The sequence below is a fragment of the Alexandromys fortis genome, unplaced genomic scaffold (genome assembly GCF_014885135.2).
Source record: "Alexandromys fortis isolate MF-2015 unplaced genomic scaffold, M_Fortis_MF-2015_v1.1 scaffold_151, whole genome shotgun sequence".
Lineage (NCBI taxonomy): Eukaryota > Metazoa > Chordata > Mammalia > Rodentia > Cricetidae > Alexandromys > Alexandromys fortis.
In genome coordinates, this window is record NW_026068043.1 from 68,466 (window position 1) to 83,894 (window position 15,429).

The following is a 15,429-nucleotide window of genomic DNA, read 5'->3' on the forward strand; positions in this document are numbered from 1 at the left end:
ACATCTATACAAGTGCAGTCACAGGGAGGTTAGAGCAAGGTCTCAGGTGTCTTCCTCTCTGGTGTCTCTGCCGCTGGCCTTACTACTTTTTATTTTTTTGGTTTTTCGAGACAGGGTTTCTCTGTGGTTTTGGAGCCTGTCCTGGAACTAGCTCTTGTAGACCAGGCTGGTCTCGAACTCACAGAGATTCGCCTGCCTCTGCCTCCCGAGTGCTGGGATTAAAGGCGTGCACTACCACTGCCCGGCTGGCCTTATTTGAGGCAGGACCTCTCCCTGAGCTGAAGGCTGAGCATTTTGGGTCCACCCATTTTCTGACCCCAGCGGTGGTGTTACACGCAGGTAACTCAGGTTGCATAAAGGCAAGTCATGATTTTTATGTGGATGCCAAAGATGTCAGTTCATTTTCTCAGGCTTCGCAGAGCAAGCTCTCTTACTCACGGATCTCGCTCTAAGCCCCATGTCCCTGAATTCTGGGTCCAAAGAAACCAGAGGGATCTTTTCAGTCCCTTTGGGGCAAACCTAGCGGAACATTCCTAATGGGCAGCCTTGGGAAAATGCATGGGTCTCCTTCCTCAGGGGTCATTGGTCACCAGTCCATGAAGATGGAGGGGCAGAAGCAGGGAACAGAGTTCAGATGGCTGTCAATAGATGCATCAGAGATAGCCTTCCGGGAGATGACGTCAGTGGGACAACTCAACTTTATTCCAGAGTATATATGAAATATATAGAAATAAATTGGGAGACCTAGCTGGAGACAAACCCGAATTTGCATTAAGTGGCAGGCTCCTATCACAAAGCTGGATTAGTGGAAGCAGGGCCCTATCAGAATGGCTAGAGAATTAACCTAATTATCACGTGGGCATCAGGGGAAGAGCGTCAGTTGTGGGCATCTATATCAAGGCTCATCCTTGAGGTAAGGCAAGTGTCCTGTAGAGAAGGTTAGAAGGGCACTAGGAGCCCCCACTGGCAGGGAGTCCTTCATGTGGCCAAGCTTGGAGACAGCTGCCGGGCCATTGGCAGACTACAGCCTTTGACCAGCAGGATCTCCCAACAAGATGGACCCATTTTTACAGACAGAAGGGCAGGAAGACAGGCCAGGCTAAGGCCGCACACAGAGGATCAGTGGTCAGCGGGAGCCACAACGCTGGGCCTCCCTCCCTCACCCTGGGTTCTCCCCTGCTTTCGGTAAAGGTAGATGATACCGGAGATGAAGCCGTCATTGGCACAGGTGCCCAGCCCCGTCTCCTGTTCGGAGGTGGCCAGTTCCCAGTGCTCCACAGATTGGGCCCCAGGCGTTCCCATGCTCCAGCCTGCTCCAGGGAGTCTAAGACTGCTTCCAGCGCCTCCTTGTAGGGAAGGTTGGACAGATTGCTCCTGGTAGTCAGACATATGAGTCCACCTGGGGCGAGATGGGGGAGGAGATGTGAGAGGGAGGGCAACAGGGGCGTCCCTGCTCAAGACTTCAGTTCCTGACCAGCTTCCCACCTCCAGGGTTTGGTGCTTAAAGTTGCCTCCCCAGGAATCCTCTTCCTTTTCCTCAATCTGATGGTCTTCCACGGCCTTCATTTAAAAAAAATTTTTTTTTCAGGGCCGCAGATGAAAACATGGGCCTCAAACATGTTCCAAAAGATACTACAGATGAGCTATGCTTCCAGCCGCCCACTGGGGGGTTCTAGCCAGGTCTACACCCTCAGCCCCTCACTGGGGGGTTCTGGGCAGGTCCACACCCCCAGCCCCTCACTGGGGGGTTCTGGGCAGATGTTTTACCGCTGAGGTCTTCCATTAAGCAGAGTCCCCTGTCACGGCAGTTCCTAGGTGAGCACATAAGCTTTGGTCCTTGGGAAGACCCTTCATTTCTTTGTGCCTTAGTGGTGCTGTTTCTTCATTTTAGGGATGGCAAGGGGAGGGGAACTGTGGTGATATTTTGTTTGTGCTTTGACAAAGCTTGCCTGACCTGATGATCAGAGTGTGGAGTTAGCCACTAGTTAGCCGTAGAGGCCAGGCAGTGGTGGCACACCCTATAATCCCAGCACTCGGGAGGCAGAGGCACACTGATCTCTGTGAGTTCCAGGCTCCCCTGGGCTACACAAGTCTGAAAGAGGATCAGAGTCAGGGGGCAGTGGCTCACACCTTTCATCCCAGTACTTGGAAGTCACAGGCCTTTAATTCTAGCACTAGGGAGGTGGAGACAGGAAGGCATCTGGCTAGGTGGAGAGAGGACTATAAGGCAGGAGGAGACAGGAGCTCAAGGCGTTCAGTCTGAGGATTCATGGAGATAGGATCCCCCTTGGTTCTGAGGACTCAGTAGAGGTAAGAACAAGAGGCTGGCCTTCTCTAGGGTGGTCGCACAGGCAGCGGCTGTGTGAAGCCGGGCTCAGGCAACATGCATTACAAGTTTAGCGGTTTCACGCAGAAGCTGGCTGGAGTTTGGACTTCGGAAGCCTATAGTCCACAGGAGCTGACGCTGAATCATTGCTCAGAGTAGCGTGAGAAAGCTTGGTGGGACATGAAGCTCGAAAACCTTGATTAGAATAACGGCCTTTGATGACCCCTGTGAAAGGGATGTTTGGTCCCCAAAGAGGTTGCGACCTGCAGGTTGAGAAGCGCTGCCACAGAGGAACGCTGCTTTCTGGCTTTTTCCTACCAGCCAACTGCATCAGCCGTGGACACAGTGTAGTAAAAACAGCTGAGCTTCACTGGGGGGAATGCACAGCTCCTAAGAATTGATGGGGTGAGACCCTGGGACAAGAGGGGTTGGGGACAGTGGTTTCCATGGAAACACCGCCTATCATGTTTGCCACCCCGACTAAACTGACCTCCACAGTGTCAGCATGCGACTGTGCTGGGAAGAACAAAGTTCCCGAGCTGCAGAAGGCTGATGGTGTGTCCACCCGCCTGAGACGAGGCCTTCCCGACCAAATGCTTTACCGGACTTGCCAGGGCACTGACTATAGGGACATACTGCCTGATCGCCCGCTATGTGGCTTCTCAGCCCAAACACAAAGAAATTAGCCTGCGGAGAGGCGGGGACTGGTTTACTTTGTGGCACAAACTCTTTGACTTTTCAGTTTTCTGTTTAGTAACATTTTTGCAAACAAAGGAAAAGATAAGAGCACAAGCAAGCGTTCTGGTTGTTTATGAAATGCAGATGGCCTCTCAGCTCAGATGTCAGAGCTCATTTGACAGTTAAAACAGTTTGAGGGGGTGACGCCGAACGGTATTTGCGCTCTTGATTTCCCTGGACGTTCTGGATGGAAGTGGCTCACTGCCTCATTAAGGGCAGGCAGCCTGTGCTCAGGGCGTCTGGGACTCGAGGCTGTGTCTAAGCAGGAACTCCAGAAGCCCTTCTGGGTTGAGGTGTGACCGAGGGAGGAAGACAGCAGCTGGAGAGGTCCGATGTGTGAAATGAGGGCTTCGAGTTAGCCTTCTGGGGGCTTTTTCCACCTTGCAGTGAAATGTTCATAGAAATTATTTGCAGTCTGCCTGCTTGCTGGGCAGTTTGTTTCAAAGTGTTATTGCTGCACCCAGCTCCTAAGTGAAATGCTTTGTCTCCATCACGGAAAAGAGAACACTGGCCAGTGTTGCCCTTTAGATGGCTGGACCAGGACCAGAAAATCTCCTTCAGTAATGCTATGGCTTTAAGCCATGATTTATTTGACTGTAGAATAAATACATGGATAATAATAAAAAAAAGAACTAGTGGCTGGCTGCTCTGCTTCTCTGATCTTTCAACATTCACCCCTATATCTGACTCGGGGTTTTTAGTATTAAAACAAATTATAGTTCACACGGCAGGAAATGACAATTTTGTGTCATGGGACAGGATGCATGTGTGTGCCTGTGTGCACAGATGTGTGCAAAGCCCCTAGCTGAGCCAAGCATGGTAGCTGAGGCCTATTACTCCAGTGTTTAGCTCAGGTTGGAAGAAAAACAAAACCCGGAGAGCTTTATATTTATGAGTGTTTTGCCTACATGTGTGTCTGTGCACCACATGTACGTAGTGCCCATGGAGGCCAGAAAAGGGCACTGGACCTCCTGGAACTGGAGTTGCAGAAGGTTTGAGCCACCATGTGGGTGCTGGGAATCGAACCCGGGTCCTCTTAACCACTGAGCCATCTCTCTAGGCCTCAGAAAGCTCAGAATTTGAATCTGGGCTACATACAAAGTGATTGCCAGGCTGCCCTGGGCTATAGCACGACCTTGTACCTTTATGAAGGCTTCCCCCAAATTGGAATTTCCCCAAGAGTCTCAGGCAGGAAGAAGGAAAAGGCAGGAGCCTGGTGCCAGCAAGCAGAGGAACTTCTCTCCCTGAAGAGAGTTCACACTGTTCTGATAGTTGTCATTGAGACACTGGGACCCAGACAATGATGGGCCAGTGATAGGCAGAATCATAATCTTTTTTTTGTTTGTTTTTTTGAGACAGGGTTTCTCTGTGGCTTTGGAGCCTGTCCTGGCACTAGCTCTGTAGACCAGGCTGGTCTTGAACTCACAGAGATCCGCCTGCCTTTGCCTCCCGAGTGCTGGGATTAAAGGAGTGCGCCACCATCGCCCGGCATCAGAATCATAATCTTGATCAAGGCTGCTTGCCTATGTAAGCCCTTGCCTCCTCCTTAAACCTAAATTCCATGTCAGGACTAGGAAGAGGGGCTAGCCTTCTTTGCTCCTCTTCCAAAAGAGGCCACACTGAATAAATCTCCTTTTACTATTCTTCACTATTACTTGGTTGGTTATCAATCGATCTACCTATCTATCGATCGTTCTATTATCTATCTATCTATCTATCTATCTATCTATCTATCTATCTATCTATCATCTATTTATTTATGAGGCAGGGTTTCTGTGTGTAGCCCTGACTGGAACTCTGTAGACCAGGCCTTGAACTCCGATCTGCCTGCCTCAGTCTCCTGAATGCTGGGATTAAGGTGTGCCAAGGTTCAAATTTGTCCATTGGAGATGGGCAGCTGGGCCCAATTTGTTGGAGTTGTTGGGACCCAAGCTCCTACTCTCATTTTCTTTGGGGGGAAAAAGCTGGGTGTGATGACCCAAAACTTTACTTTTATTTGATGTGCATGAGTATTCGCCTGCATGTATGTATGTATATGTACCATATGCATGCCTGGTACAGGTGGGCAACCAGAAAGGTGTGGTATTAGATTCCCTGAAACTGGTACACACAATTACAAGCTGTCATGAGGGTGCTGGGAATTGAACCTGGGTCCTCTGCAAGAGCAGCCGGTGATCATAACCCTGAGTCATCTCTCCATCCTGGCACAGAACTTTGATTCCAGCACTCAGGAGACAGAGGCAGAGGTAGGTAGATCTCTATGGGTTTGAGGCCAACCAGGGCTGCCTAGTGAGACCTTATCTAAATAATAATAATAATAATAATAATAATAATAATAATAATATAATAATAATAATAAGCCTGGTTGACTCCAGAAGGGGTGGCTAGAGGGATGGGGGACTTTGTCCAAGCAGTTGCAGTGTATCCAGTATGGCTGGTTTTTGGCAGATTGGTTGAGGAAGAGCTATGGTACTGCTGGGGGTGGTGATGGGGAGGCTCAGGCTGGAACAGGAGAGTCTGTTTTGTTTAGGTTCATGCCACGGGCATTTCCGGTGCTTCTGAGCCCAACCCTTGCTGCTACAGATGACCCAGCTGATGGCCTACCTTTTGTTGGCCTTTCCAGAACAGAATCCTGCCCAGACATGCCTAGGTTTAGCTCAAGGAGCGGGGCTAGTGAGAGGGAGTATTTTTTATCTCAGGGCTTCCTCATTCCTCCTCAGGCCAGGCCAGGCAGGTAAACCCTCTTCTGGATTTTTCTAATCTCTTCCCTCCAGACTTCTTCCAGGCAACTCCTTACCCTATCTTCTGTGGATGCCTGCCCCCAACCCTTGAAAAAGCAACTTCATACTGAGTGCTGAGTCCTTAATGCCTTCTCTGGAATCTCCCAGTGAGGGGCTGGGGTGCGACTCAGTGGTAGAGAACCTGCCTAGAATCCTCCAGTGAGGGGCTGGGGTGTGGCTCAGTGGTAGAGCCCCTGCCTAGAATCCCCCAGTGAGGGGCTGGGGTGTGGCTCAGTGGTAGAGCACCTGCCTAGAACCCCCCAGTGAGGGGCTGGGAGCACGGTTCAGCAGTAGAGCTTCTTTCTAGAATGGTTCAGTGAAGGACTGTGGAGTGCGAAGCTCACTTGATGCTGGAGTTCCATCCCCAGCACTATAAGAAAGAGAAAAGGCCTGGGTTGCTCCACCCGTTTGTGGGCTTGATTCATGCTGTCTGTCCCCATTGTCATCTTGCATGAACAGACCTGGACCTATGCCAGGAAAGGATTCGAGTAAGGGTGGTCCCAAATCAGTAAGGGGACCGGAAGATGGAGCTGAACTGAGCTCTACTGTGTGCCAGGGCCCCAGGGACATGACTGTACCTACTGTCACTGCTAGGTACAGTCTGTTAGGGAAGGGATCGCAGTGACGATGCCATTTGTTTAAGAAAGGGAACAAAGGCCAGAAGGGTGGAGCTCTTCCTAGTTGTCCATGGCTAGCAGGTGAGTTGGCCACCTGTCTGCCCTTATCGCGGGTCTGCCTCTGTTGGTGGCAGCCAGGGTGGAGCACAAGCTGGCTGATGGCTAGCTGGGAAGCTGTACGGGGTGCGTGTGTGTGTGTGTGTGTGTGTGTGTGTGTGTGTAACCCTACACAGTGCCCTACCCTTTCTCACTGTGTGAGTCCAGGGTCTGTGCGTTATGGAGAGGGGAAAGGGGTGTGCCTCTGGGGAGGGGTTGGCTGGACTGTGACTCACCCGGCTTGGTGACTCTTAAGAGCTCAGGAACGGCACTGCAGGGCACCTGTCCCTCGCTGAGGGCACCCACCATGATCACTGCGTCAAAGGTCCCTGCATTTGGAGCGGGGCGAAGACATGTGATGATGACAATTCATCTAACGATTCATCGTCCACTTGACAGGATCTGGGATTCAGATTCCTGGGCTGGTCTGTGAGGGAGTTCCTAGATTGAGTTAATTTGGCAGGAAAGATCTGCCCTAGGGGAAGACGGCACTATCCTCTGGCTGGGGTCCTGGACCAAAGATCAAGAACTCGAGTTGAGCATCAGCGTTCACCTCTCTGCTTCCTGGCTGCAGCCGTCTCATGCTCCTGATGCCAGGGCTTCCCCACCAGGATGTGGGGACCAAAAGAAAACCCTTCTTCCCTTAATTTGCTTTAAAAATTATTTTATTTTTAATTAACTAATCAATTAAAATTTGATTTGACGTGTATGGGTATTTTGTTTGAGTGTATGTTTGTACATTGCTTATATATAGCACCCACAGAGGTCAGACAAGGGTAACAGACACCTCCCCTAGAACTGGAGTTACAGAAGGTTGTGAGCCGCTATGTGGGTGCTGGGAATCGAACCCGGGCCCTCTGCAAAGTCATCAAGTGTTCTTAACTGTTTAGCTGTCTCAAGCTCACTTTTTTGTTGTTATTGTTGTTGTTGGTTTTTTATTTATTTATTTATTTATTTTGTTTTTTTTTTTTTTTTTTTTTTTTGAGACAGGGTTTCTCTGTAGCTTTGGAGCCTGCCCTGGAAATAGCTCTTGTAGACCAGGTTGGCCTCAAATCACTTTGTTTTTATTTTTAATTGTGCGTATATGTGTACAGATATGTGTACATGCCTGTAATGCTCTTTGATCCAGAAGAGGGCAATGGGTCCCTTGAAGTTGCAGTTTTAAGCCATTGTGAGTTTGCCTGGGGTGGATGCTGGGAACAGAATTTGAGTTCTCCACAAAAGCAGTATTTATGAGAGTTTAACTTCTGAGTCATCTCCCCAGCCTAGTTACCTTTTTTAAAATTTTTTTTTAAAAAAATTATTTTATTTTTGTTATGAGCCTAGCCTTTGACAGCTGCTGAGCCCAATTTTTATTATTTTAAATTCTGTGTATGCACACATATCTCTGTATAGGTTTGTGCACACGAGCGCAGGTGCTCACGGAGGCCGGAGGCATCATATCTCCTGGGACTGGAGTTATACAGGGAGTTATGAATCACCAGATGTGGGTGCTGGGATCCAAACTCAGGTCCTCTGCAAGAGCAATATGTGCTTTTCCTGTGGAGCTCTCTCTCCAACCCAAGTCTTACGCCACTGCATGGATATAATGCAGTTTGGTCCTTTCCACTCCGATTTCTCTCATCCCCCTCTAGAGTCTGATGCCCCCCCCATTAGTTCTTTAAGACAGGGTTGCTCTGTGTAGCCTGGCTATCCTGAAACTCACCATGTAGACCAGGCTGGCCCTGACCTCACAAAGGTATGCCTGCTTCTACCTCCTTAGCGCTGGGATGAAAGGCGTGCGCCACCGCCATCATCCTTGCTATTTTCATGTTTTGTTTTGCTTGTGACCCAGAGTTTAACGGGGGTGTGTGTGACCTGCATGAGCTTGGTGTGTGTGTGTGGGGGCGGTACTGAAGCATGGGCAACTTACCAGTGGCTACACCACTGAAGAAATGACTGGCCCTCCCCCAGCAGCTGCAGCGCCCTAGGGATGGGTGGCACCTTATGATGGCATTGCATTTGTCTGGTATTTTGTCAGTGCAATAAGAACAGTAATGAGGGCTGGAGAGAAGGCTCAGAGGTTAAGAACACTGCCTGCTCTTCCTGAGGTCCTGAGTTCAACTCCCAGCTACCACACGGTGGCTCCCAACCATCTATAGTGAGATCTGGTGCCCTCTTCTGGGGTGCAGGCAAAACATACAGGCAGAACACCATATATATAATAAATAAATGAATCTTAAAAAAAGAAAAGTGATTAATCAAGGTGTCACAGTATAGAAGGACTTCAGGCACTTGTGGGTGGGAGGGGAGGACATAGCGAGAGGGCTCACACAGGGCTCCAGAGTGAAGATAAGGGCTGGACAGTAGGGAATTGCTCTTGGCAATGGGGGTGAGGGTGGAGGGGAACGGGAAGTACCTTCAGAGCTGGGCAGCGGCTCCTGGCCCAGGGTGCAGAGGCTGAGGTGGTGGTACAGGCCACGAGCCTGGGCCTGCTTCAGCATTTCTGGACTTCCATCCACCCCTTGTACCTGGAGGAAGCCCCGAGCCTGCAGCTGGGAGAGAAGGTGGCATTGATTATGGCTCATTCCTGCCACTGCTCAGCTGAGTCCTTGTATGTGGTGACCAACAAGCCAGAGACAGAGGATGGGTTCTTGGTTAAGGAGTGGCAGAGAGCTAGATGTGGTGGCTCAGGCCTGTCATCTTGGCTACTCTGGAGGCTGAGGCTTGAATCCTAAATTCAAGGCCAGCCTGACAACCAGGAGAACTTCTCTCCAAATAAAAAGCAAACTAAAGGGCCACGGGTGTGGTTCATTGGTACAGGGCTCATTAACAATCCCCCAGTGAGGGACTGGGGTGTGACTCAGTGGTAGAGCACCGCCTAGAATCCCCCAGTGAGGGGCTGGGGTGGGGCTCAGTGGTAGAGCTCCTGCCTAGAATCCCCCAGTAAGGGACTGGGGTGTGACTCAGTGGTAGAGCACCTGCCTAGAATCCCCCAGTGAGGGGCTGGGGCATGGTTTAGTGACAAGTACATGGTTAGAATCCCCCAGTGAGAGACTGGGTTTATGTGTGGCAGATAACCTATCTACAATTCTCTAGCCAAGGGTGCTGGGTGCTGAAAGGAAGTCAGGGCATCACTGTACCAGCAGGTCTCACCTCCACGGCCACCAGGCCAGTGCCACAGGCCACATCCAGGATCAGAGCATCTTGGGGCCGGCCAGGAAGGGCTCGACTGAGACAATTCACAGCAAGGCAGGGGGCTCGGTACTTCAATGCAGCCACATCCTGGGGACAGAACACTCAGTCAAGCACCCTCTGGTGCCCTAGAGTTTGGAGGACGAACTTTGTCGGGTGCTTATGCACCCGCTGGTTTGAGTTGACGTGTGTTGGAGTTTGGGTCCTTCTGGGACCTCAGTAATAGAAGATCCAGGCTTGAGGTGTCTTTTACTGTCAAGGGCCCCCACAGCAGTGGGACTCAAGCTGGCAGAAACTGGCTACTTGGCTGGGGCAGCTCTAAGCCCGGCTGTCTATATTGAGTGACGTCTCAATAGCGCCCCCTGCAGGCAGTCTCCCTGTCTGGTTGGCAGTGTTGAGGTGGGACATAGGGGACGTCCAGTCCCGAGTTAGAGGTGGTGCTTAGAGGCCGGTAGTGGCCAGCTCCCAGCTTCCCTGGGATGCGCGGGTACTATTCTCGCTTTGCACATAAAAAAACAATCTAGGCCCCCCAAATTAAGGACCTACGTGCATTCACCTTATCGTACTCTGGAGCCCAGTCGTCATAGAAGCGGAGCTTGCAGGCCAGGTCGGTGATGCCGTGGGAGGCCCCGACACGGGCCAGTACTTGGGGCAGCCTCCCAGCCTCCTCCCGAGTCATCCTCCTGTGGGGACAGGACAGAACTGTGACGAGGTCCATCACAGTCTCCCGTCCTCGCTCACCCGGTGGAGGAGGTTGCCAGAGCTCCAACTTTTTCCCACGTCACATACAAGTCCCTGAGTGGGAAATGGCGGGAGCTGACTTGTACACCATGGAACTGTTCCTGGGGGAAGGGTGGGCAAAGGGGGCACTCCTGCGCAGGGAATGAGAACTGCACCTCAGCCTGTCACCCCTGGGCGTGGATCGGGGGTCTTCCTCATCGCAAGGGTCTCCAAGGAGCAGAAAGCTCACCACTCACTGCGAGGACTCCCCCTTTGCAGGGCAGACAGGCCGAGGAACTGGAGGAAGGACAGCACGGAGAGTCTGGCCCCGCCTCCAGCACGCGACGATTGGGTTTCCGTGAGAGAAAACAGCCAATCAAAGCAAAATATTGACAATCCACCCCCTACCACAAGCCAGTGCGTGGAAAACTCTGGTCCTTCTTCCTTCGGAAATTCAGTAGGATTTTTTTACATTATTATTTTTTTTAATTATTATTATTATTTTGGTTTTACGCGCAGGGTTTCTCAGTGTAACACAATTCTGGCTGTCCTGGAACTCACTCTGTAGACCAGGCTGGCTTCGAACTCACAGAGATCCACCTGCCTCTGCCCTCCCGAGTCCTGGGATTAAGGCATGCCGCTCGGCTTGGTTTTATTTTTTCACAAATAAATAAACATTTTTTTTTAGAGACAAGGTCTTGCAATATAGCCCTGAACAACTTGGAATTTTATGTAGACCAGGACTAGGAGCACACAGAGAACCTCCTACCTCTGCCTCTCAGCCCTCTGCTGCCGCTCCGGGCTACAGTATTAAAACAAAAATTATTCATTTGGGGATTGCGTGTGGTGGTCAGAGAACAACTTTTTGGAGTCTCAGCTCCCCTTCCGCCGCGTGGGTTCCAGGGATGGAACTCAGATTGTGAGGCTCGGCTGCGAGGACCTTCACCTGCCGAGCCATCTCTCTGGTCCCAGTTTTTAATTTTTTTATGGTTTCATGTAGCTCAAGTTGGTTTTAAACTTTCTAGGCGGCTGAGGATGGCCCTGAACGTCTCATCTTACTGCTCCTACTTCCCAAGTGCTGAGATTACAGGTGTGCACCACCACATCTAATTTATGTGGTTTTAGGCATTGAACTCAGGGCTTAGTGTATGCTAGATAAGCGCTCTATCACTTGAGCTGCATCCCCAGTCTTTGCAAGAATTTTAATTAATTCATTTTATTTTTTTAGAGTATTTTATAATCTCTACTGTTCATCAGAGGTGATACAGCCTCACATGGGTGTTGAGAATACCAAACTATTTAGTGCATGAAAAAAACTGAATTTCAACTTTTTTTTTTCTTTTTTGAGACAGGGTTTCTCTGTGGCGCTCTGGCTGTCCTGGAACCCTCTGTGGAACAGGCTGGCCTTGAACTCACAGACATCATGACTGGTTCTATAGGGCTCTTTGAACACAAACACACTGAAAAGAGAAGCTGGGGACACACTGAGGGTCCATGGTGACCATGACAAGGTATCAGCTGGCTGTGCTGAGAAGGAAGAGGGAGTGGAAAGGGGCTCAGGATCCAGGTGAGAACCTCCAGCACCTCATGAGCCGTTAGAAAAGGGGGCTTTGTGGGACTGGGATGAAGCTCAGTTGCTAGGGTGCTTGCAGGTTCTGTCCCCAGCACTACATAAATAAAGTGAGGCTTCGACTCCTAACTGTGTGTGCGGGCCGGGCCTTCCACACCCACCTGCAGTGTTCTAGCATGAGATATATTCTTAGGTTGTGGGAACGACTGAGGTCTGGGGAGGGGTCTAACGAGGATGGTCACATGCACCATACACCACAGCTAGGCTAGCCATTATCTTTTGATCGTGTTGGTGATGGAACCTACGCTAGGCAAGTACTCTTCTCTGAGCGACATCCCTGCCTTATACAGGATGTTTCTGATGCTTTTGGTAACAGATGTGGCATTACCATGGGGGAAAGCCCTAGATTTCGGTGTTTTCACGGAACCTCCCCAAAATAAGCCACACCCAGCTTGAACACTCTACAAGGTTGATTGACAGATTAGAAATCTGGTGTTTCAGGAGAGGTGGAATGCTGCAGGTCCAGAATCTTCGCCCCCTAAATAGCCATTTATTGCCCACCTCTGTGTGCGACCTAACAGCCTTGTGACTGTCACGTGAAACCTCTAGGAATGTGTAGACAGACCCCTATCTCCTCCCAACCCAAAGCAAGAATGTCCCAAGATGCCTGGAGCAGAGGTTTCCTTGTTTTGCTTTCAAGTTACCTACCTGGTGTATCCACAAATGTATTTTTTAAAAAATCAAATTACACCAGGCAGTGGTGGCACATGCTTTAATTCCAGCACTCAGCAGGCAGAGATGGGTGGATTTCTGTGAGTTCAAGGCCAGCCTGGTCTACAGAGTGAGTTTTAGGATAGCCAGGGCTACATAAAGAAACCCTGTATTGGAAAACCAAAAAACAAAACAAAACAAATAAAATAAAATAAAGAGCCAGGTGGTGGTGGTGCACACCTTTAATCCCAGCACTTGGGAGGCAGAGGCAAGGGGATCTCTGAGTTCGAGGTCAGTCTGGTCTACACGCTGAGCCAGAACTACAGAGAAACGCTGTCTTGGAAAAAAATTACATGTTATCTCTTCATTTATGCATTTTCTCTGTGTGTGTGTGTGTGTATGCCGTGTGTGTGTGTGTATGCCGTGTGTGTGGATAGCAGAAGAATCAGGTCTCTCTCCATCGTGTGTATTTCAGGGACTGAAATTAGATTGTCCCGGGTGCTGGTGGCACACACTTGGGAGGCAGAGGCAGGTGGGTCTCAATGAGTTTGAGGCCAGCCTGGTCTACAAAGCAAGTTCCAGGACAGCCAGGAATGTTACACACAGAGACCCTGCCTCAACCTGCCCTCCCCTCTCCCCCAAAAAGAAGAAGAAAAGAAAAGAAGAAGAAATTAGACTGTCCGTCACGGCAGAAGAGCCTTTACCCGCTGACCGTCTTGACAGCTCCCACCAATATATTTGGAAGGTGTTTTGATTTATGACTTTCTTGGGTCTGTTACAACAAAAACCTCATAAGAGTCTGGGTTCCTGGGGCATGCTCACTCATATTTGGCTCCAGAAAAAGGTATCCTGATTCCTTTTGAGGTGGTCTGTCTTTCAGGTTGACTTCAGCACCCAAATCCATGTGCCCCCAACCCCATGCAAAAGGTGAGTTCATGAATGCCATTGGTCCAGCTAGTGATAAGAGAATGCCTGCCAGTCGGAGCCCTAAATGAGGAGGGAGGCTTATGTGTGCGATGTGAGATGCTGGGCCTGGGGTGTGGCTCCCTTGGGAGAGCACTTGCCTGCATCTTGCTGGAAGCTCTGCGGGCCATCTCATAAATGATGCATGGTGCACACTTGTAATCCCAGACTCACAGTGGGGCAGGAGGATCAGAGGATCAAGGTTATCTTTGACTACACAGAGTTCCGAGTTAGCATGGGCCACAGGAGACCTTGTCTTGAAAAGGTGGAGGGCAGGAAACCAGACGACTCAGTAGGTAAAGGTGCAAGCATTTACTGAGGCTTGATGAGCTGGGTTGAAGTCCCAAAACCCACATAGTACAAGGAAAGAACTAACTCCTGAAAGTTGTCCTCGACCTCCACACACATTTGCCTTGGCATGTGCACACACATGTACACATATGCATGTGAACACACACATACCATAAATAAATACATAAAATATTTTTTAAAAAGTATTTAATTTTATGTGCATTGGTGTTTTGGCTACATTCATGTCTATGTGAGTGTGTTGCATCCCCTGGAATGGAGTTACAGACAGCTGTGAACTGCCATCAGCTGGGAATTGAACCTAGGACCTCTGGAAGAGCAGCCCGTGTGCTTAACTGCTGAGCCACCTCTCCAGCCCCCAATTAAAAAAATGTTTTTTATTTTTTTTATTTTTTATTTTTAAAGGAATCTGAGCTTAAAGTGGTAGTGCACACTTTTTCTTTGTTTGTTTTGTTTTTTTTTCAGACAGGTTTCTCAGTGTAACAGTCCTGGCTGTCCTGGAACTCGCTGATAACCAGGCTGGCCTTGAACTCACTGAGATCCGCCTGCCTCTGTGTCCCAAGTGCTGGGATTTAAAGTGTGTGCCACCACTGCCGGTCAGTAATACATATGTTTAACCCCTTTAATCTCTGCATTTGAAGACAGTCTGGTCTACATAGAGAAGTCTAGACCACACCGGCAGAAGCAGGTGAATTTCTTTGCTTTCCAGGCCAGTCTTGTCTACAGAGTGAGTTCCAGGACAGCCAAGATTATATGGTGAGATCCTGTCTCAAATAAAATAAATAAATTAAATAGAGTAAAAGTAGACAACGGTGGTGTATGCCTTTAATTTCAGCACTTGGGAAGCAGAGGCAGGGGGATCTCTGAGTTTGAGACCAGCCTGTTCTATAGAGGGAGTTCCAAGGACAGCTGGGGCTACACAGAAAAATCCTGTTTCAAAAAAAAAAAAAGAATAAAAATGAAAAAATAAAAGTCCAGTGTCCTGGGGAAGAATAATTTTAAGTGGGCAATAGCGTGCCTGGCTTTAGGGTTCGTGTCCTTGGCAGACTCTAGGTGAAGGCTGGGCTAGGCCAGGATGGCTCAGTGAGCCTGTCTACCTCTACACAGCCTCCTCTCCCAGAACACCCTTCTCAAGGCCGACTCTGAGGCCCTGGGCTCCAGAGGGAAAATTCGTCTTTGTCCCTCTGCTGGGCTGGCAGGGTCAGTGTAAGGCATGTGGAGAGTGTGCATGGACTCTGGGGGGTGGTGAGCGCCCGAGAGATGCTCCCTCTGGCCTGATGCAGGGCCAACCAGAGCTTGTGTTTATTCCATGAGCTCCCACCCTCCTCCTTCCCCATCTCTCACAGATCATTGTCTACATCTGTCTCAAACCGGGAAGTGTATTCAGTGCGTGTATCCGTGAACACCCACATGGAAGGAAGAAAG

At 49.8% G+C, this 15,429-nt stretch overlaps 1 protein-coding gene and 1 pseudogene across 1 annotated transcript; one reads left to right on the top strand and one right to left on the bottom strand.

Annotated features, from left to right (window-relative positions):
- Window positions 1-680: 680 nt before the first annotated feature.
- Window positions 681-10,759, bottom strand: Mettl27 (methyltransferase like 27). The gene is given in 6 exon segments (XM_050166116.1): window positions 681-1,289; window positions 1,292-1,399; window positions 6,794-6,886; window positions 8,956-9,091; window positions 9,693-9,821; window positions 10,288-10,759. Coding segments are annotated over 6 exon segments (798 nt in total). The 5' UTR covers window positions 10,450-10,759; the 3' UTR covers window positions 681-1,119.
- LOC126516003 (cytochrome c oxidase subunit 7A-related protein, mitochondrial-like) lies at window positions 1,413-3,330 on the top strand (annotated as a pseudogene).
- Window positions 10,760-15,429: the final 4,670 nt, after the last annotated feature.